Source organism: Poecilia reticulata, linkage group LG22 (assembly GCF_000633615.1).
Source record: "Poecilia reticulata strain Guanapo linkage group LG22, Guppy_female_1.0+MT, whole genome shotgun sequence".
In the NCBI taxonomy this organism is placed as follows: domain Eukaryota; kingdom Metazoa; phylum Chordata; class Actinopteri; order Cyprinodontiformes; family Poeciliidae; genus Poecilia; species Poecilia reticulata.
The window spans coordinates 16,346,542-16,369,935 of NC_024352.1; the positions used below are offsets into that span (position 1 = coordinate 16,346,542).

The 23,394-nt window shown below is 40.5% G+C and overlaps 1 protein-coding gene across 1 annotated transcript in view; it reads left to right on the forward strand.

Annotated features, from left to right (window-relative positions):
• alk (ALK receptor tyrosine kinase) overlaps window positions 1–23,394 on the forward strand; it is a 410,868-nt gene that overhangs the window by 370,563 nt on the left and 16,911 nt on the right. Inside the window, exons 11-18 of the mRNA XM_017302413.1 lie at window positions 7,871–8,036; window positions 9,743–9,890; window positions 11,695–11,805; window positions 13,338–13,479; window positions 14,448–14,615; window positions 15,645–15,743; window positions 22,184–22,339; window positions 23,239–23,352. Of these exons, the coding sequence (XP_017157902.1) occupies window positions 7,871–8,036; window positions 9,743–9,890; window positions 11,695–11,805; window positions 13,338–13,479; window positions 14,448–14,615; window positions 15,645–15,743; window positions 22,184–22,339; window positions 23,239–23,352 (1,104 nt within the window). The remainder of the gene's footprint in view (window positions 1–7,870; window positions 8,037–9,742; window positions 9,891–11,694; window positions 11,806–13,337; window positions 13,480–14,447; window positions 14,616–15,644; window positions 15,744–22,183; window positions 22,340–23,238; window positions 23,353–23,394) is intronic.

Consider the following 23,394-nt stretch of genomic DNA (forward strand, 5'->3'; position numbering starts at 1 on the left):
TGAGTTTCTACAAAATGAAAATATTTAATTTGATATTTAAAAAAACCCAACACATTCTGGAAAGCTTCAAAGGTTCAGCAATGTAATTTTACACGGAGAGAGACGAGTGGGTAGAAACCTTAGCGGCAGCTCAGAGGAACCGTCTTTATTGTATGTTTGCAGCCTAATTGGCTAAAGTTTTTTTTTAGGATTATCCAATTTAATGCCTTATTCTGTGGGTCTTCTTCATTGTAGAACAATGAGGTGACTGTGTGAGGGAATGTTTAACATCTGACACAAGAGTCAGGCAGCAACTGACTGCAGAGAAACATCCAAGTGTCTTAAGATATTTGCTTCAAGGGCAGAACGAAAGCGGTATAATAGGTTTACACAAGTAATGCTTAGGATGGTTGGGAAAAGGGCAGCAGGCCTCAGAGGAGGACGGGAGTTTGAAATCCCACTGCTCTCGCCCTTGTGATTATCATAGATATTAAGTCAGGGGGAAAGAAGTTGAAGTTGAAGTTGTGCGTTGGTCCGTCCGCAGGCAGCCTTCAGCGGCTGCCATTCGACAGCCACCTTCTTTAGCCTGGTGCTTTGACATGTGGAGGACAGCGTGGCAGGCCTGATGAGGGCTTTAGCTCAGCAGATCTGTCACTCCAACGAGCCTCTCATCTTCCCCCCGACACACTGGGTGATTAACCCCACCAAACGTTCGTGTCTCCCCTCACCCTCCTCTTCACCCCAGTATCTGGGACGCGGACATTTTGTTCCCTTTCATTTCTACATTTGTCTCTTGTCTCTAGCATGTGAAAAGCTGTTATTGACTCTCTGTTTGCTTGTATTACTGCCATCTCACTCTGCTATCCCGTCTCACTGTCAGAACTTGCTCTGATCTCAGTCTGTTGTCCCACTTTTCTCCTCCCATCCCCCTGTCTTCACCTTGATTCTTTTCCTTTTGTTTATGCTTTTTTTTTTCCTTCATGAATTTGCCTCCTCTTTGGGAGCAGAAACTTTTAGTTCTCACAAATGTTATGCTGTACAGCATCCGTACCTGACTCATCGTTTACTTATTTATGTAAGAGATGGATCAGAATAGGGATACCTGAGTAATTCTTAGCTTTTAGGCCAAGAACCTTTCATTTGTTTCTTGAATTAATGCAGAGATTTATTATGAAGCTCATTTTGTTGTAATAGTAGTTTGTCATCGTCTCCACAGCTTCAAGAAGTGAAGCTTAGAAATAAAAAAAACTCCAGTTCTGAGTTATATGAAGTACTTAGGTTGTTTATGATCCACCTGACAATAAATGTAATGTTTTCTGGGGTGAAGGTTAAAAAACTCAAGAGGAAGATTTTTTTTTTCTTTTTCCATTACAAACTTAATTGGCATGACAAAGAAGTGGATCTTCAGCTGTGCAGAAGTACCACATGCATGGTGCAGCATTGAAATAAGGATAATAGCAATAACAATTAGTTTGTTATTCGTGCAATATTTCTGTAGCATTTACATCAATTCAATTCCAGAAGGGTCACATGTTGTTTTATTGTTGTTTTGATTGTTTTTGAAAGCCATATCATCAGCTAAATTAAAACGTTTCAAAAATAGATTAGAAGATATTCTCTAAAGTGCTTCTGTACAAGCTATCCAAGATGAATTGGAGACAATTTTTGTTAATATTTAAAATTTCAACTGTCAAGCATTCACACTCTGCACAACCTGACTCAACCTGCTCTAATGCCCACACCTGATGTATGTGTTTGTGGGTAAACTCGTAGAGAGCGGTGGGACACTGAGTTGGAGTAAAGGAGAATAATCTGTAAAATGTGGGCTAACAACAACATCAGCAATACGGTTTTTACCAGTAATATTGCCATTAAATATTAATTGTGCATCCTTACTTTAAATGTTTTTACTGGCTACAGGAAACAATAGTCAAATGTTATTAAATAGTGAAAGGCAGCATGCCTCATTAACCACTGAAACATTATATTGTGATAATCTATATAGTTAACTTTTAGAGAAACATTGACTGAAAATGTGTGCTTAGTCGAAGGGCGCTACTTTCAAGCTTGACTCCATCTGATTTCACCAGAGGGGGGCTTCTTCATGATATCAGATAATTGGATTGCAAAGTTACTTCCAACACTTGTTATGACCTTTAGCATTTAGTGCAAAACTCCATCCAACTTGCTAAAAATCATTTTTGCACAGAAAGTGACCAATCATAACAATCGAAAATAACAACCAACAAATCATGTATTCCAAGCTGTATTTTGCTAATTAATCAGCACGTTAGCTGATTCTGAAATGATGTATAGTTTCGCCTTTACTCAGAAGCCTGTGAGTTGGTAGTAACTCTTGTAGACACAAGTAATACATTATACCTATTAATTTTTAAATGTTCTATTCAAAACCACAAGTCTAGGACCTTTATAGGACCTAAAAATACAATATATAGAATCTGCCTGTACGTCTGCTTTGCCTTTTGTGTTAGAAAATAAAGCCAGTCTCAGTTTTCTTTGTCTTCTGGATATGTTTGCTTGTCTGTGGCTGTCAAATATTTTCTAAGCTTTGAAACAATAAGTCCTTATAGCAGACTGTCATGATGCCTCAACATATCACTGTGTTCACTTTTTATTCAGGAGGATGTGAAAGGATTAGATTCTTTAAACAAACCCTTCTCCATTTAAAGACGAGCCAGTTCCATTCACAAAACAGCAGCAGTGGCCCAAGGTTTGTAGATGAGAAATGGCATCAAATCAAAGTTGGATGAGATGTTGATTGAAGCATTCTGATGGGTTCTGACAACAGACGCCGTCCCTTGAGCGCTGTGTACAGAAAGGAGCTTCAGCCATTTTAGGTTTTCAAATTAGCCGCACAGAATAAAAATCTGTCAGCTTCAATTGTTTCCTTGTGTTTTTTTTTTTCAAGCATTGACCTACAAAAATTCCTTATAAAGTGTTATTTTCAGCTTAAGGTGGAAACCAGAAGTCACCAAGTCGGATATAAGATGGATACCGCGTCACATAAACCAGTGGTCTTAATTAATTTGAGACTTTAGTCTTCAGGTTTTTCTTTTAGCATTCAGAGCCATGTGACAGTCTTGATGTATCTTTCTAATGACCGGCCCAAAGAAGACACCAGCTGCAGGATAAGGTGTGCTCGTCTTAAAACAGGACGCCAGTGAGGAATGAATTGCTATTGTCCTCAATGCTAAGGGAGAATCTTATTGGGGGTAAAATTGGGGATCATTAGGATGAAGAAGCTAGACAGACAATGAAAACTTAATCTGGGTGAAAACCCGTTCCTGAAGTAGTTTTTTTTTCCCTATTAGGTAGAAGTACATTTCCACAAAACAGGGAAAATTCAACTACTATTTGAGTCATTAAAACCTTTACAGCAACCTTTACAGAGAACAAGATTAAAAATCAGATTGTTGAACCAAAATGATTCTTTAGGTATCATAATCTGAAGGGTTTGATCTGGATTTTACATATTTTGAATAAATGTGGTTTATGACCTGCTTAACATTTCACAAGAGCCCCGTGTTTCCTTTGTAGTGTTCATTTAGCCTCTTCCATTAGTTTCCCCCCGTTGCATCAGTCTCCTGTTACCACAGCTGTCAACTATTAGCATCAACTCCTTGTCTCCATCCCAGTCATACACAGAGTCCCATCAGGCATGACATCATGACAGGTGAAGTGATCCTCTCCATCATGTCACCTGTTAGTGGGTGGGATATATTAGGTAACCAGTGAGTATTTTGTTGTTAGTATTTTGTTGTTGTTAGAAGATGGAAAATAGACAGGGGTGAGTGTTTGGCAGTGTGATGAGAGGAAAGCGTCGGTGGCTTCTTCATAACTGCAGCTCCTCAAGTCCTTGTACACTCTTTCAGAAAAACAGTCTTCCATGATGGTTTGGCCCTCTTTCAGCTTGTTTGAGACAAACGGGTCCAATATAAAATATCTACTGGCTCAATTGTGGTTCTATATACAAAAGTAGATATTTATTTTCACTATAGAAATATATATCTGTACTCGAATGGAGACATAAAACTACCAGAGACTTTAACCAGAAGTGAAAATGTCTGGCAAAAGAAAAGAAAAAAACATTTGGTCTTTTTACATTAGGACTGAGGAACACCTTGTTCAAATCTGAGACTCTGTGGCCTTTTTTTTTCATATAACAGCACCATTACCAAGATTAGCTCACTTTACACCACAGTCGACCGGGAACAGTTCACTTCCTCGCATTTTATGTGATCAACACTGATGATCACAATATGTTGCCGTGCGATGAAAGCAGACCTCTCCCGTGTTTGACCCGTCACTGCATCGAATGGCCGGGTCTGTGTAAAGAGCTGCCGTCAGCTTTAATGCAGCCTCAAAGCTCTGATTGACTCAGTTGTTTCCTGATTTACGGGGGATGAATCCACCCGGGCCGAATGTCATCATGGCAAGAGTTTAAAAACATTAAAAAAAATCTTAACTCTGAAGATTTCTGCTTTTGACATGACGTGCCTTGCAGCGCAGCCTGACAAAAGCTCGGTCCATCTGCCTCTCTGACAGTCCGTCTGTTTCAAGCAGGAATGCTCAGATGCTGCTGATCAGTGGTTCTCAATGGTTTCTGCATGCCAGAAGAACATTGGTATTGTTGATACTCTCTGTCCCCAAAAATGCCTTTGTTGGCCATAAAGAAATAACATTTTCTTCTGTAATGCAAAAAAAACACCATCTGGAGTCACTTTAAAGAACCGCGAGATGAGTTTGTATTTACTGTTAACATTCAGATGGGGTGGAGAATGCTGGGATGTTGCTATGGGAGCTTCAGTCCAATCAGAATCATCCTCCTCCTTCTTTCTCTTGGAGTTTTTCTTCTCTGCAGCACATTTGGAACAATTTCCCACTGATGAACACTGCCAGCCCTCTTTCTGATGGAGGCCACCGCTTGTTATGGTAATTGCTTACTACTGGTGGCAAAGTTCACGGGTTCGTGCAGCACTCAGGCAGGGATACAGTCCGCTGTGATGTCTTTTGCATCTGGATTCATACTTGTTGGAAGTGAGAGGCCCAGACGAGTGTGAACAGCAGTTATTAGAGAGGACTCTCGTCTCTGAGAGCTCATCTTGTTTTTGTTTGCGCTGCCCAAGTGCTCATCACAGAGTTAGTCATTACGCCAGCTGTGTGGTGGGTTTTCGACGGGAATTCACTCACACCCGTGGACCAACAAGAACTATAAAATGGGGTCAAGTGGGAAACCATCTGGACATCAGGGAATCATTTCAAACACAACAGTGGTTTGTGTTCAACACTGAATGAATTTATGTCATAGGAGCCAAACTTTTTAAGCACGCATGGTCTTACCTGGTAATCATTGATGTTACTGATATAATATTGATATTAGCCATCATGTCTCTTTCCCACAGAGTCAGATGTTGAATATCGCCTTGCATAATATAGAGTTTCTGGTTTATGTCTGTGCTTTGACTAGGCCTTTCTACCTCTGATTCTTTTCTCTTTCAACTATTGAGTAGTAGATGTGCTGCTGCATTTGAAACTGTTGCCCTCTTAAGCCGTTTTCGCACTGCAAGGAACGGAACGGTACGGAACGGAACGGTACGGAACGGAACGGTTCCACCCGTACTGCAGCCCTGTTGTGTTTGCATATACACTGAGGGAGCCATCGAAGCTGTACCTGATGTTATTATTTTTGAAACTAAACAATGGTTTTGATGTAGCGGCCGAAGCGTTTTCCTCAGAGATGCGGCGGAAAACTTTCTCTTTCCTCGTTGACCGATCTAGCTCATTCTGTACTCGTTCATCAGCGAGTAAGCGGAGGAAAAAAWTTACCTCATCATKRGACCAGRTGATTGCACTATATTGAGACGAATCCATTGCTAATTAAAACTAATAATAAAAATATTGAAAAGAGCACTCTTTACAMAATAAAATACAGTTTAGTGAGAGCCAGCTGTCAACGGAAAATCAACGTCTGACTCCATAACAACCAGCGGCCAATCAGCTGCAGATTCTAAGCAGAACCGATTGGCCAGCCCGATTGGAACCACAGCTCTTGTGGTTCCAAGGAGCCGGGTAGAACCGGTCGGAAGTTCTAATGTAAACACGATCGGCCCTACTTTGAAACCGTTCCGTTCCGTTCCGTTCCGTTCCTTGCAGTGCAAAAACAGCTTTAGTGACCCAGTTTGGGCTAAGCTTCATCCGTAAGACAGATTGCTTCACATTTGACTTTCCTGCCAGGTCCTGTGGCTGGGAAACGAGAATAAATCACAAAGTAGATGGACGGATTTGCAGCCGTACCCTTTCACCTGTTACAGTATTCTTTGGACGATACAAGTTACAAGCTCAAATCATCACCCAGCACCGTGCTTGGCAGTTGATTTGACATGTTTGTGCAGATATGATGTTCTTGTCCTTTTTTTTTTTTTTATGTGGTGCATTTTATCCAAAAATCTCTAATTTACTCTGATATGACGGAGGACAGGTCACTTAATGGATGCAGAATTGATGCCCTGTATCATACTACATTACTTTTACCAAGAAGAGACTTTGTCCTGCAAATCGTACATAGAAGCCACACATTTTCAGTGGTTTTCTATCTATCGTGTCATTGATTTTGAAATGTAACATGCTAACCGAGGCCTGTAGAGTCTGAGCCATGCACTGTCTATGAGAGTGATGTGAAGTTTGCGTCGCGTCAGTGAAGCTGGGACGTAACATTTCACAGACGTAGCCCTGCCCGAGTGCCTGTCTTTCCAGTCACTTTTATTCAAAAGTAGACTTTGGTTCACCCAAATCCGCTTCTAATAAGTTTTGAAAACTAAATTCAACAGATATGACTCAAAAGAGTCTGACTCGGATCCCGTTCTTAGTGCTAAGCATTGACTAAACATTTTTTTAAGTCTAAATTTGAAAACAATTGCCTAAATTTATTGAATAAAGCAGTCATCAATCTGTTTCTTACTATGTTTTTTTTAGCTTGTGAGTATTTTGGACATGGCGACTTTGGTCAAAATGTCAAAACGTTTGGACACTCCTCTCTTAGCATGACTAGCAGCTGCTTAAAAATGTTTTCTCTCTGTAGAACAGTGGAATTTAGTAGTTTGGCCTATATCCTCCATGGTAGCAAATGGAGAATATACTATCTCCATCTTTTATAGAGGTAGTAACACTGATAATGATTAATTTATCAATTAATTTGATTACCAGCATCTTACTCTCAATCCCCTTGAATGCAGTGAAGTCAGATTTAATTTATCACATACTGTTTTGCACTTTATCTTAGATTTTGTTCTTCAGATAAGGAAATTGTGCTTCTTGCTGTTGTTTTTTTGTCACCCCCCTCTCCCTCCGTTTTGTCCAGATGCATAAACAATTAATTGAAAGACGGATGACTCTGAGACAGAAGTTAGAAAGTCTGCCTCGATGCTGAACAGAAATCAGGATTTAGCGCTGCAGCTGTTCGTTCCTCCATGTCCATCTGACAAGACTGATGTGGAGCTAATTGTAGAGAAAAGAACTTAAATTAGCTTTGACTCAGGGGATTACAGACAAAATGAGCAGAAATGTTCATCACCTGTGATCCTGTCAGTGCCTCCCTGCCGCTATTATGGCTATGATCTGAGTTTGAAGCTTACCTTCACTACATGTAATAATGTGCTTTATATCTTCCGTGGAGCAGTGGGAAATGCTTTAAGTGTTGAATGACAGCAGAATGAAAGAATTGAGAGACTGTGGTGTGCACTGAATGTCAGCCAGCTCATCATCCTCGAGTCTGCATGTGTGACAGAGTCAAACTATTTGTCTTCCTGCAGCTGTGTGTATGTGCTTCACAAAGAGCTAAGCCGCTTGCTTTTTCCTTTTTCTTCATCTGCAGCCAAGAAATGGGTTTTTCACACCTGTGGGGCCGTGGGTCCTGAGGGCCCGACTCCCACTCAGTGCCTCAACTCCTACAGGAGCAGCAACATCAACATGACGGTCGGCACCCACGGGCCCCTCAAAGGCATTCAAATGTGGCGGGTCCCAGAAACGGGCACCTACAGGTAGGCCTGCTGCCAGGGTAAACGCACATTTACAAGCCATTTTCGCTGGAATAATTCATAGTCAGGGTTACTGCGGGTTTTCATGCAAACACTTCAGATTTTTCCAGACCTCATTTTATTAAGCTGACAGATCTTTCTTTGTCCATTTTTAACCATGAAATGTAAAAGTTCACTATGAGTTTATGGCATATATTTAACACCAACACTGGTTAGTGGATTAGTGGATGGAGAGACGAATCTTTTTAACAATGGGAACAGGAATAACACACCCGTTATTCATGGTTTCTTTTTCCTCCTTCCTTATCCAGATGGTGGGAAGTCAAAACATTTTTCCTTTGGAAGAATTTTGTCTGCAGCTGAACCCAGATATTTATATGATTGTAAATAAAGACAGAAAAACAATCATTTCTCAGTATCTTGAATTGTATCATACTAAACATTTCCTGTTTCTGGTCAGAATGACTTTCTGTTAAGCTTCAGATGGAATCTTTGCAAGTGTTTCTCTTGCTCTGGGTTTCAACATGACAAAATAGAATATAATGTAATAATATGAAATGTAATATAATTTATATTGTTCTGGGTTTGTACATATGGGTGCACATTTCTATGCTGTTTATACTTGTATATAATTGTATATGATTGATTGAATATATTGACAAAGAAGCAAGTTTGAGGCGTTTCCTTAAACTGCAACACACAACAGGAATCTACATTTTGTGAATTAGCCAATCAGAAGCTTACAAAGCTGTGGCATCATCACCTGGTCTTCAAAATATTATTTGCTTCTTTTTTTTTTTTAAATGAGCAGTGATTTAATCATTTTAAAAGGCAGTTTTACCAAATCAAGGTAAATTTATGGAAAACAAAGTCATTATTCTGGAATTCAGCAAATGGGAATAAATGACGAAGAGAAAAAATCTTTTATGCAGTCTATGTAAATATCTAATTTCAGCTGAACTGTTCTTAATGGTCAGGCCCATTTCACTTAAACTGATGAGTTTTCATCTGCTAGATTGCAAACTCAACCATTTGTACTTCTGATGTTTTTGCAGCAAATATGACTCTCCCCTCATGCCTGCCTCCGCTTCCATGCATCAATCCTCCACGAGCGAAGAGAAACATTCCTAGCAGATTCTCTTCAGAAGGGAGGACATGTGGCATGATTCACTCCCCACCTGAATACGAAACCACCCACCCCCGTTGCCATGGTGGAGCTTTAAAATTTGGAAATTTGTCAACATTCAGAGCCAGTATGCTGACTTCACGGTGTGAGGTGCTCCATGATTATTGCTGCAGCCTTTTAGAAATCGATATTGCTCCTGTGGGCACTCCTGAAGATATGAGCCGTTTAAACCTGGATTTGACTCCGCGTAGAACTCTCTGGAAGCTCTGATTGCACAAAAACAAGCTGCACACAAACAACTGAAATGCCTGGGGCTATAAAAATAAAATAAAATAAACTAGCAGCATTGTGGACAGCACATGTTGTTCAGATTTGTTCTTCTACTGCCTCAGTTGGGCTTAATGTGACCCGTTAAACGAAGCTGATAATTAACCACAGAAATTCATCTGCAGCCGCCATAAGGCAAACATCTCCCCACCAAACTCAGCAGAGGAAGAACCCAATGCTCTTTATTTTCCTTCCTGATAACCTTTAAATACGTGTCTTGCGTTTTGTCTTTTTCAACATGCTTGTTGCCGCTCAGGATCACCGCCTGCGGTGCAGCTGGTGGGCGAAGCGTGATGGCCATGAGCAGGTCACTCGGTGTGTACATCGCAGCAAACTTCCTTCTCAGGAGGGCGGAGCTGCTTCACATCCTGGTGGGACAACAAGGAGAGAACGCTTGCCCCAACGTGAGTCCAGCAGAGCACCACGGCCAAAAAATGTACTACAAAAACTGTTGTTTTAGTATTTACGAATCCCTTCCAGCAGAATTTGGACCTAATAAAGAGTTAAGATTAGAAAGTGTCTTCCATAAGCTTGAATGTTTCCCTTAATCAAAAACAGGGAGGCTAAAAACAGCACAAACCCACAGAAACAAGGACACTCACTACATATCTGTAGTGAGAGTTGAACATTTTCCACCTTCACAAGAAACTGCCAGCAGCAAGAAGGAAACAATGGCAAGCAGTCACGTTCAAATGAACTTACTTGGATAAATAAGTTCACCTGAACTTACTTATTCAAATGAATAAATAAGTTAATTTATTTCTTTCTTAACGCAGTAGTGAAGTTGGGGAGTGAAGTTCAAAATCTGAATCGAAAATCTGGATAAATCATACTTAATATTTTACACCACAAAATACATATGCGATTATTTATCCTGCAAATCAGTTTAAACATTTTGTTCTTATAAATAAAGTTTAAGGCTCACAATGAAGTAGGGTATTGATATACTCTGGAGAGTACTTTTTATGACAATGGTTATAACGTCTTTTTCAGTACTTTCATTGTAGGAAAACCTCAAGAGAGTAAAAAAAAAACAAAGAGACTGAAGTGATACTTGTGGCCTGTCAGTGTCGTAAATTGCCAACTGTTAGAATGTCTTGTTTCAGAGCTTTCTCGGAAACAGATAAATGAGTTATTTAGCTTGTTTGGAAACCAGGCGTGACATCCTGTGCAGCCTGGGTTTTTCCTCCAGACCTTATAATTGTGTGTGGCCCCTTCCAGCTGCTATGTGGGTCGTTACTGCTGAGCTATACCTGCGCTTTGTCTCTGTATTCCCACTCGGCTCGTTTGTGTTGTGGTTGTTGTTTTTCTGGAAGAGAGAAAAAAAAAACCTCCTCTCCTCTGTCCTGCGATTATTACTTTTTAGCTCAACATGTCTTGAAGTGCTCTGTGCACACAGCAGAGAGGGAGTTACAAAGTTTAAGTGAAAGTGTTTAAAGTTCCTGGTATTTCCCCTCAGCTCTGACAACGAGACCAACACCTACAAGATTTCCCTTTGGAGATGATGAGAGCTCCTTTGTCTTCAGAAACACACACGCGCACACGCACACACATGCATTCACACGTGCAGAGTGAAAAACTGCAACATAAAAACCAGAAGACTCTCTTGGATCATTTGAGCCCCTCCACCTGTCAATCACAGTCAGACTTCTTCTCTGTCCTCCCTTCAAGGCCTCTTAGAGTTTCAGCTCAGACAGATCTGGGAGTTGAGGCTCAGACAGAGCGAGAGAGAGAAACGTGGGCCCCTTCACACTTAAAGGCGGCCCGGCTGCAGGCTGTTCAGCATGATAGCGCACACAAAGCAGCACCGGTCCCTGAAATCTCAGCCAGGGTAGAGACACTGCTTCTGACATCACTCGCTAGCAAAATGTCCAGCTCCAAATTTTACAGACAGAAGAGAACAGGGGCAGCGCTCTGTCTTCTTGCGATGATGCAGGAAGCCTTTCAGTAAAGACGGCAGCAGATCTTGTTGTCCAACAAGAATAAAAACAAAAACCTGATTAAAGCAAAAGCTTAAATTGTCTTGGAAATACAACCTGGCTGCCTCAGTTTCTCCACCTGGATATGTCTGCTCACTGCTACAAAGTCAAACTCCCAAACTCAAAGCATCTGGGTTTTAGCTGCCGCTCCGTCTTCACATATCTGACATTCTTATTATTGAAACAAAACTCTTCAGCCAACTGACATCTTTTTTTCCCCCTGCTGCAGTCCAACGGTGCGCTGAATAAGATCTGCCTGGAGCACAGCAGCCCCATGGTGGAAGGAACTCAAGTGAAAGGAGGTGGGGGAGGCGGCGGCGGGGCGACGTACGTGTTCAAGGTAGGAATAGATCAAGGTTTGGAAAGGATGGGGGGGCGGGTTAAAAATTTAAAAACAGCTCTTGAATTATGTGAAAAGGTTGGTGGTCATGGTCAAATGGGCAAAAATCAGCAGTGAAGCGTTACTTTTCCTGGTGAAACGCAAGATGTTGTAGTCAAAAGGAGTTTTTTTTTTTAATAAGTTCTACCCACTAGAGGATAGGACATAAAACTATTATGACTTCATGAAAAACAAAAGTATTCAGTCTTTATGTTTGACACAAACTCAAATGAAATGTGTTTGATTGACTGGAGCCAATTACAATTTCTCCCCTGATCCCCAAACCTTAATTTTATTACAATTTAATGGGATAAATGAACACAAACCAGCTCATAATTGTAAAGTTATATTTAGTACCACTCTGAAACTTGATTCATGCATTTGCTTTCCTGACTCTTCATCAAATCAAATCCAGCGGTGCGACCCTCTGCCGTCAGCAGTCGCCCAATCAGCTAATAAAGTCCAGCTGTGTTTAATTCAAGCTCGGAATAAATCCTGCTGTTCTGTGACGGCCTCAGATATTTGATGAAGAACATTAGTGAACAAACAGCATCAGTTCATTGTTGGAAAATGGAAAAATGATGGCATGAATACGAACCTATTGAGACATGGGTGTGTGTGTAAGATGACAAGAAATACATTAATCAGAGAAGTATGGTAAGAAGAAAAGCTTGCTGGATTACTGCTGATTACAAACTGTAACAGATCCTGTTTGTAGTTTGTCTCCAGTCAGTTCAGAGGAGATCAAAACTTTTTGAAAACTGCGTGGTGAAAAAACTTTCACTGCAGCATCCACGGTGGTGGCACGGTCATGCTGTGTGGATGCTTTGGGAAAATGTATGGAGCTAAACGCAGGAAAATCTGAAGCAATAATTTAGATTCAATACGGAAGGAGTGGCGTTTAGCAAATGGATCTGTAAAGCGTGTAATATTGTTCAAGTATTTCTCACATGAGTGATATTTTGTCAAATGTAGGATAATTCTGTTCATTAGTTTAAATATTTTCTGTCTAATACAGTAGGTAAAAGTTCACAGGTAATGGATTTTTTTTTCCGTGGATGTACAGAAAACGTGGATTCACGTTTACAATCAATACGCACCTTTAGTTTGTGTTTATTCTGAAATTACAGTAAGTGTATAATAGTGATTATGAACCTTTGTTAAAATGTATTACAGCCCATTATGAACCGGAGAGCCACTCTCACATAAAGTCCGGATCATTTAACGAAGAAATTAATTCTCTCTTTTCTAATCAGAAGTACTAGGTTGATGTAATGGATCAAAAAAATCTAAATAAAAATTTTTACTAATGCAACTGCACTTTTTCAATTCTTTGTTTTAATCAATAAATCAGTTGTTCATTGGACCTCATGTTAAATTTGTATGATTGAGGATGAGCCCAAGAAGTTAAAAGGAAGTGGTAATGCATATCAACCTGGGAAATGATCCTGAGATCCTAATTTACTGTAAAACTGTAAAAAATGCTGATACAGGTGGACAGAGGAGTGTACATCCCTCTCATCATCGCTGCTGGCGGAGGCGGGCGAGGCTACAGCAGCCTATCAGAAACCCAGCTGGAGCAGATGGACTATGACCCCAGCCAACCAGGACGCAATGGGAAGTCTCACTCCTCAGGTACGCAGCATATGCACAAGCACACTGGTGTGCATCAGTGCTGTTGGTTTGTGTGTGAGTGAATGCTGCTGAAAGAACAGTTGTGCATGCATGCCATCATCTGTGTCAGTGAAATAAGTCATTTCAGGGAAAACGCACTGACGGGGTTTATATAAGTAATTACTGTTTCATAAATATTCCCCCTCTGTGTGTCAGCGTCTGTGCTCAAACACAAAACAGTGTGATAATTGAGTTCTGTTTCAGAAGACAATTGGGGCAATCAGAGACTTGGGCTGGCAACTACTTTTCTTTAATTCACTTTAAATTCAAGTTAAATCCCTTTTCACCGTTTCTTCGATATTCCAAATCCTAACAAGTTGTCCCAAATGTGTAATAATTATCGGATTTGTGCGAACGTTTTAGCGTCTGTCCAAAATACAATCAGTAGTTTGAAAAATCCCATTATGCACAATGTTTTGACCCCTTCATTATACTGCTAAATTAATTCAGAAGCACAACATGATCGGATCCTGCACGTACAGTTTGCGCTTGTTGGTGCGCAATCATCCCACCTGTCTACTTACAACCAATCAACAGACAGTTCAACACCTGGTGATGCATAACAAGCCATTTCTGTCACTTTTTTACAGCGTTCAGATGGTGGCAGTGATCATTGAACTGAAAAATTAAGTCAAGTCTAAAAAACACCAGAAAAAGAAAGCATTGTCTGTTTCCAGCGCAGAAGTCAACACCGCTTCTTCAGAAAAAAGGAACATTATGTTATGATGAAAACACAACCTTCTTTTGTGTCCGCTCGTCCTGCCTACTCCCCAACCAAAAGCAGCTCAAAAGAATTAGACAAAGACAGCTAAGTCAGTGGTCACCTATCGCGGTTTATGTGTTCGGTGTGCTCATGGAGGACTGTGTGTGCGATATTTTCAACTCCCAAAGCACTTTGACATTAAATATACGGGTTTGTTTGGTGACAGGTGGAGGCGGTGGTTGGAATGACAGCTCTCCTGTCAGCCAGGGTGGCCGGCCGTTGGTGCTGGGAGGCCAGGGGGGGCAGGCCTGTCATAAGTTCTGGCAGACCCGTGGTGGCTTTGGAGGCGGCGGGGGTGGATGTACGTCAGGGGGCGGCGGCGGAGGCTACAGAGGTGAGTTCATGAGGAGCTGCCAGTTTCTCCAGGCTTTATAAGCTGCTTCAAGCTGTTTGCCAGTGTGTTGTTTTTATTAGTGTTAAAGTAACTACTTTTCAACTTTTACTGTTATCTCTTTTTTTTTTTTTTACGCTGTAATGTAGATGTTAACCTAGAATATTTGTTTGGTTTGTTTATTTTCCTAACTGTTGATCTCTGCTCTTTAAAGCACTCTGGCATGCATTGAGCATAAAACCTGCCCTTTAAATAGAGTGGCGTTTCTGGGAGTCTGACACCTGCTGTCACTGGTCTCCTCTTTAGCTGTGTTCATACAGCATCCAGTTTTATTTCCCCAAATGTGAGCCATACCCATTTGACTTTTTCATGGTTGTTTGAGCAGCACAATTTTGAAATATTCACCCTCCAAAAACAATCTGAATTTTTCCCACTTCCATATGTAGTGGTAAATGTGATGTGTATCTGATTGTTTTCAAAGGGTTTGCAATCTGAACAGTCGTGTCCCATTTTATCAGACTTTTATGTCATTGATGTGAGGGGTGCATCATAATTCTGAAGAACAAACCAGGTGCGGTAAAGTTGGATGGTGAATAATGGCTGAAAATTGTAATTATGACAAAGTTCTGGCTGTGACTGTGCATCCAAACTGACTTCACTACAAACGTTGGGAGTCAATGCACTTCAAATGGCTATTGCTATTACTAATGCTATTCCTACAAGCTTCCTTTGTTTTGTCATGATTTGGTGGCAATACTTTTGATTTTTGATGAATACATTTTAAAATTGATCTATAGATACAGTGATTCCCCACATGCCACTGGCAGCATTTAGGCTACCATTAGCATTTTGGCTAATTTTAGCTTGTACACTAATTTCCACATGCTTATGACTTTCCACATGCAATTGAGAACATTGCAGCTGATTTTTAGCATCAGAACGCTGGGTTCCAACCAACGGGCACACTTTGGCAGGCCCCGCTTAAATTTCTTCAGAAATGTTCTAGTTCATTCTTAATCTATTCTTGTCCAGGAGGAAACACCTCGCTAGAGAACAACCCCATAGCCGACGGGGATGATGGTACGTCGTTCCTTGGTCCAGATGGAGAGCTGTTCCTTCATCCTCTGAAAGGTAAAATCGGGAAAAACACAAAAAAGAGAAAATATTGACTACATTAAAAACTGTTGGACGATCTCCCAACCGTTTCACTTACTAGCTCAACATTCTTGCTTTGGTAAACCTAACTGCAAAATAATAATAATAATAATTGAATTGCCAACAAATACCTGCACATTTCTAGTTCAGTGAGTCTGTATTTAAAATTCAGAGCAAGTAGTCGCAGAAGGTTTACTGAAAGGAAATATGACATCAGTGAGAGAGCTCTCTGCTGACACAGTGGAAACACGAGGTTGTAAAAATCCTTCCAGAATCAGGTTGGTTGGTTCCAGTCCACTGGTTACTTTAGACCAGAGGTTCCCAAACTGTGGGGCGTGCCCAAAAAAAAAAAAAAAAACCTGAACGCTGTTTGCACTGGGTTTTTACCTTAGAATGGCCAACTATGTCAATTTGATACAATAGGGGCTTCCAGCAAACCAGCAAAACGCAAAGAACTTTTCACAGTTTTTCCCCCAAACTAACAGACTGTTGAGTAAAGCTGTTGGATGCAGGTAATGTTAGCTAAAAGATGACTAGCTAATATCATAATATCAATACATCACCTTAAGCTTAACAAGTAGCCTGTAGGCTACTGATGTTGTCTATGTTCAGCTACGTACATTCATTTTGCCCCCCAAAAAAGTCGATTCCCCCCGCCCCGCTTGCACAAGTCGTTCAACTAGACAGCTATTTGTAATCCATAGGGGGGCCCAGAAAATGTTAGGAAACTACTGGGCCAGGAGAAAAAGTTTGGGAACCACTGCTTTAGACCAAGGTTAAACAAAACAAAATCAAAGCAAGTTTCTGAAAATAGGAAGTGCACAAGAAAAAATATGAAAGGAAAAAATGGCCCATGACAATGAGTCAGTGTTTGAGAGCAAAGTCTAATCAGTTAGCTAAAGGAAAAGAAACCAAAATACAACCTTCATTAATGTCTAACCTGAAGGGCTCAGTGGGTTTCCTAGAAGGACCGACTGGATGAACCCTGAGCCGCATTGACCAAGGAAATGACTAACATTTGTTTGGATCCTATTAAACATCTAAATATGAGTGGCTTAAGAAAACAAGCACATTTTACAGAAATCAGTGTGAAATTTTTCAAACAAATGTACAAGTGGACGCTTTCTTCTTCCATTGGCACAAAGTGGGTTTGTTGATGACGAATTTGAGTTTTTATGGTTGTAAAACCTTTTCCTGTTTTTCCAAGTTCAAAAATGGAACTGTGGCATATAATGATCATTGGTACCTGGAATACATTTATGGATTCTCAGGAAAAAAAAATCTTAGTATCACCACTTCACAAGCCTCACACAAAGCTAATCAAAAGCCAAAAAAATGCTTTTTCAAACTTATTGATCTTTGCTGCAATTCTCTTTTCAGCCTGTTTAGAGAGATTATCTAAAAAAACTCAGTGTAAACTCAGTTGGACAGAACTGAACAAAGCTCTTTTCTTGACCGCTGAATGTGGAGCTGGGAATCATTTTACGTAATCAAACACTACAAGAACATTCACTGACAGAGGTCGCTCAGTGCTGCTGTAAAAATATGTTGTTCTATAATTAAAACGTGACTGAATTTGCATCAAATGAAGCTTTCAAAGCCCCCCAGAGATTAGTTCAGGGGTGTGAAAACATCTCGGCTATGATGTCAGAGGAGTGGCCCGCTGACATTTCAAGTAACGACTCCAAAACAATCCTTGCTTTATTGATCAGCAGCTCTTCAGGTAGAAAAGATGAATTCATCAGCACTCTTTCCGTCTGCAACCTGTGGTCCTTCTCCTGCTCCGTTCTGCTCATGCATTTGAACCCGACAGGCTTTTAAAGACACAGACGTTGAAAACCTCACCGCTGGCTAAAAGCTTGTTGACCATTTACACATCAGCACTCAGCTCCGTGAACAAAAAGACACAGAAAAATAGACAACACGGCAAAGTGGTTTTTCAAATCGTCTCCATCTATCTGAGCTTCAGCACAAGCAAAGCAGCTTTAGTCAACAGCTCCACAACATTTTGTGGAGCAATAGAAAATGTTTCATGCCGTTTTATTTTAAAATCTACATGTTTATCCCTTATTCTCTGGAGTTGGTCTGACTATAATGAAAGCTTTAAAGGTGGCGACGCAGAGCTGACTTTGAATATTTTTTTGCGAGTGAAATATTTTAATGATTGCGTTTGAAAGCTTTGCAGAATTTAGTGGGCTGGAACATGTGGGACATGTCTCCATTAGGCTGTCAGCAGCGACAACTTGGTGGCAGCTGTGCAGGGCTGAAAGGACCAGAAATTTACTGTAATTCAAAGGTAAAAAAAAAAACACCATGAAGTGATGCAAATAAATGTGACCTGAAAAGATGGAGCATTAATAGCTGAAGAAAAATAGAGCGGGGCTGAATAATAAAGAGATTTAATTAATTTGATGCCGATTTGATTAAAACAGTAGTGATTTCATGGAAACAGAGTCATGTTTCATCACAGCCTAACATTCACAGTAAATCATTTACACAGAAAATTGCCATTTATCAATTTTAGGGAAGCAGGGTGTGGGTGGGAATGACGAAAATGGAAGAGATGAAATTGTTCACAGATTAATGGAAAAGATGAGAAGTGTGTCACATGAAGAACAGACTGATTAAATATCTGGCTTGGTAAGCTGGGCTGCAATCCACCATTCATCATCTGTTGACCTGAGCTCTTGTTTGTCATTTAAACAAGCTGTCGTTACTTTAATTGATCCATTTCTGTCATTTTCCCCATGAAATCCAGAGAAAGCTACAGAGTCGCAGTTATATAGGTGCTTTAGCTAATTTTGGCAGAAGATGAAGACTTTTCCATGATTTAATTAATAGTGCTTAAACTTTATTTTATAATATTTGAGTGAGATGTTGATCAACAAGCTTTCACATCAACTTTAACGTGGGGGAAGTTGCTTTTAGCAACTTTAGAGGGACAGTATTAAGTATTTTGCAGGCACATAGTGGCATTTTATAGCACAGTCAAGTAACTATGTTACTTTCAGTTGTTATGAAAATGCTGAATATATATAAAATATGACGTAAAAGAAATTTGACTTTGTAATTTAATGTCTTGAAATTGGGCCTCCGTCTCTTTAAAAACTCCTGCTCTGTTTAAAACTGCCTTCAAGAAGTCATCACATTGCTCCTCTGTTAAGCCTTTAACAATGTTTTTTTTTGTTTTTTTTACCCAGTTTTACACTGAGAAGTAGTTCATATTATGAGCTCAGTAGATCCCCAGTTCCACCAGGAGTTTGCTGATTGCTACTGGCTAGTCTGAAGGATACAGGATGCTGCAGCTCTGATCAGGGGCTGCTGCGTCTTGATGGCGGCTCTTGGTCCACTCAGGTGTTTTGCACAACTGAATGGTTGCCAGGGGAAATTAAAGGATTTCTAAACATGCATGAAAAAAATTAAGGCAACAGGTGTGTTTTTGATGAGTGAATGACATTATAATATGATGTAAAGCAAAAAAAATGTATTTTACTTAATACTGCCCCTTTAAAATACAGCTAATGAACAACATTAGACTACAAACCTTTAATCAATAATTCACAGCGGTGCCGGTGTATGGCATCGTGGTAGAGCAGGCACACCATATCTGAAGGCTTTTAGTTTGGGATGTGGCGGTCCAGGGTTAAATTCTTTATCTTTGGACTTCTGTTTCATGTGTACAAGAAGGAACAAAGCAGATTCTTGTTCCGGAGGAAGTTTAAGCCTTTCACTGTTTACAGCAAAAAGCTGAGTCTGCTGTGGAGATATGTGTCATCTCTTCTGCCATCTGTTGGGTCAGCAGCGTCAGATCCAGGGACTTAAAAGGCTCAGCGACCAGATAAGGAAGGCTGGTTCTGATGGGGCTGATGTGGAACCACTGGAGATAATGTTGCAAAGAGGGTATCTATAGGAAATAAACAACAGTACAACCCTGAACATCATCTTCATCAAACTGCTTTACAATTGAGTGTCTTCAGTCAGAGGCTTCTTCAGATACCGCAGTAACACAGGTGACTACAGGAGTTATTTTCTGCCCACAGTCTTCAGCATCTGCATTTAAAGATGCTTAGATAATTTATTTGAGTAACGACATCATTTTAATTTCTCTTCAAGACAAATAACGTATTTTTGAATAGCAACGGACTTGAATCTGCAAATATTATCAGAAAAACCTTCATCCTCTTCACTCAACATGGAGGAGCTGACTGTGTCTAAAGATGCACAGCACACAGGAGCACATATACTCATTAGTATGCAGTGAGCAGCTCCATTCAGGACATTTGTATTCTTCCTTGGAAACCTCCCCAGTGTTTCTGGGTTAGATTTATGTATTTGTACTTTCAGTAGATAAGAGAATCATGGGAGAAAATAGATTCTGCAGATGACTGCATCGCCTTTGCTTACTAAATAGCACATGCTTTCATTGACAATCCATAGCTAATTCATGTGAGACTGCTTTGTTCCTTCTGCATGTTGTTTACAATCAAGACGCCGGAAGTCCTCGTATCAAGAATAAGAAAATGCTATGAAATCAGTTTGAGACTCTTTGTGGCAGGAAGCCGTAATCCCAGAGAGGGAATGAATTGTTGCAGATAACCATCAGAGCAGATTGTGTTTCTGATTCAAACATAAGGGTCAGTGCAGGTCACTGATATGAATACTATACACACACTGAGCAGGAAATGAGATTATTAATAAACTCTGTTTACAGTGATTAATGGATGGATGAACCATTTTCAACAAATGTTTGCTATTAGCTCCTCGGGTGTTTTTATAACTGGGCGCTATGCAATTAAATAATTTCTCCTTATTGTCCACCCTGCTTATCACAACTTGTATCGCGTCATATGAAGTAGTTTCAGTATGCTCTTGGTTGTGTAGGAACTGCTCAAAGAAAAACGATATCTCCAAAGAACCTCCAATTTCAAAAGGATTATAAAAAAACAGATACAATTTTAAAAGTGTGCAATGAGAATCTGGGGCATTTTTTCCACACAATATCAATACTGGAAAACTTAAATATTAGAAAACTTTTGTAAACCGACTAAGAGTCTCGTCTTGGCATCTCTGAACAGAATCAGTTTTTGAGTTGCTTAGCTTTATGTTACTTTTATTTTTTTTGTCTTTTCCCAAATGTGATGCTGCACCATTTGAATAATGGATTATTTCTCGTCTGCAACTTCTCCCGGGTCATCCAGAAATTCAAAACATCCTATTCAAGACACATGCTTGTCTGAGCTGCTGTGTTTTTGACTGAAAAGTGAGAGCCCAGAGCTGCTGCTGTTTGCTTATACATTAAACTTTAATCTGTATTACATAACAGTTTGTAAGCAGGCTGACGGAGAGGATCGTTTAACCATCCAGGGCAGCTTGTGGATCATTTCCAGGAAATTACATCAGAGGTTTAACTATTGTTTATTTTACTGACCCAGATTCTTTATTTTTTAATTATAAAATGTCAAATTGATATTAATTGGCCTGGAAAGAAATCAAGTCTAAGCTGAACTAGGTGTCAAAATGGCAAAATATAGTCAAATATATCTGTAGTTGCCATTCAAAGAGGTTTTTCAATTGGATTTCTTTAAATGAAACAAAACTACTTCTGATTTACAGTCTTTTCCATTCTTTGTATTCACTTTAAATGCTTAGTGTGCTTACAGTGGTGGGAATCATGGGAAGTGTGAGGTCTTTGCTTATTTAAATGGAAAGTTACAGCGGCTCTTTGTGCACTATTGCTGCTTTTGTTAAATGTATAAATGAAAGTAGAATCAGATACACTTGGTTAACTAATCGTCAATCTAAGCGTCTCTACATGTTGTCGTCTTGTAAGACATTTGCTGAACCTCCCAGAAGAGGAAGCCACAGTAAATTCACCCCGAGTCAGACCATGCAATATTCGGGGACCAGCACAATAAAAAACAAGAGCTTCTTCTTAAGATACAAGGCATCAAATGAGATGGAAAATATAAACCCAGCATAGCATGAGGCCAAGAGCGTTGGCTCAGATAAATGGATATAGATATTAAAAAGCTGGGTTGCATGTACAGTAAGTGAAGCAACAAGAATTTAAAAATGAGTATTTTTTGGATAGAGACCAAAGTAAAAATGCTAAACCAGAATGCCACATGCATGCAACAAAGAAAACCAGCACAAAAGCCACCTACGACCTTGCAGTCATAGAGTCAGCAATGTCTCCCAGTGTAGACGGAAACATATGAGGACATAGTTGATCTAATATGTCCTCAAATATCACATTTGAGACCCAAACGGCTTGCCGAAGTGACTACGAATGGCGATTGCAGGTAAACCAGAGTGTGCTTAATATTCTCTACATGCGGGTCATGTGCTGGTGTTTCAGTCTAGACATCTAGAGACACGTCTGATCTGTTGTTCCTTCTGTGTTTTTGCACCAACAGCGTTGGAGGGAGACGGAGAGGTGATCATCAGCCCCGTGCAGAACTGCAGCCACTGTGAAAGCAGCGAATGCCACGAGAGCCAAGACGGCATCATCTGTTACTGCGATGAAGACCTGGTGCTGGCCGCAGACGGCGTGTCCTGTATCAACGCCTCGGGTCAGACCCTTAATCTACCGCACAATTGCTCCCGATCTCTCATCCTTTCGCCTAAATAAATGTAGAAATGAGTTTAGCAGGATTTTGCCTCTAACAGAGTGTGACTCAGAGAACAGATAATGAATTTATCTCCAAATGTAATGAAGCCTGGGGGGGACTGAGATTTATTATTTCTTTGTCTTGGGATTTTTTATTTAATAGACCTTTAATAATTTATGATAATAAGCAGTATAAGCTAACTGTAGAGGTGTTAGTCAGGTTGTGTTGTCACAGAAAAGCCCTCTATCTTGATGTGGATTTAGAAAACTCGAGGTTTCACCCTCGTTCTCTGACTTCATGCCTCTGCATCTTTAGCCAGTCCTCATCAGCAGAAGCCAAGTATCACTTTTGACTCTTCTTCTTGGGTTAAACTAGGAACGAGAGATGTAGACAAACTCCTGTGAAGGTGGAATTGCCCCTTCAAATATAATTTGTAATCTCGGTAAATAATACATTAATGGATGTAATTCGGAAAATAATTAGCATGGCTGAGTGTCACTCAATTTAAAACACAATGCCAGGCCTATTACCATCACAATAATGGGCCTAAGCGTGGCCTGATCTGCAGATCTGTTTGCATTAATGATGTAAGGTCGTTAAAGGGCACGCTCTCAGTATGGTCTGTTTCGCTTTTGCAGATTTGTTCTTCTGCTCAGACAAGAGAAATTAGATCCCCCCCCACCCCCCGCCCCCCGACTCACAATTTTTACATGCACCAGCCGTCGCTGCTCCTCGGCTCTGTTGTGTCATCGCTTTCACATCATTAATTAAGCCGGAGATGTGTGTAGCTTGCTGAATGTTAATGCTCCTCCGGGGAAGATTACCAGTGTGTGATGCTGCTGTTTCCTGTCGTTTCTCAGAGGCGACCGGGCTGCCTCCACAGCCGTCTCTCTCCCACCTGGCTCTGGGTCTGTCTGTGGGCACGTCGGCGCTCATCGCCGCCCTGCTGCTGGCGGTGTCTGGTGTCATGATAAGTACGTACAAGGCGCCCTCGTGTTCCACGGTTACGGTGTCTC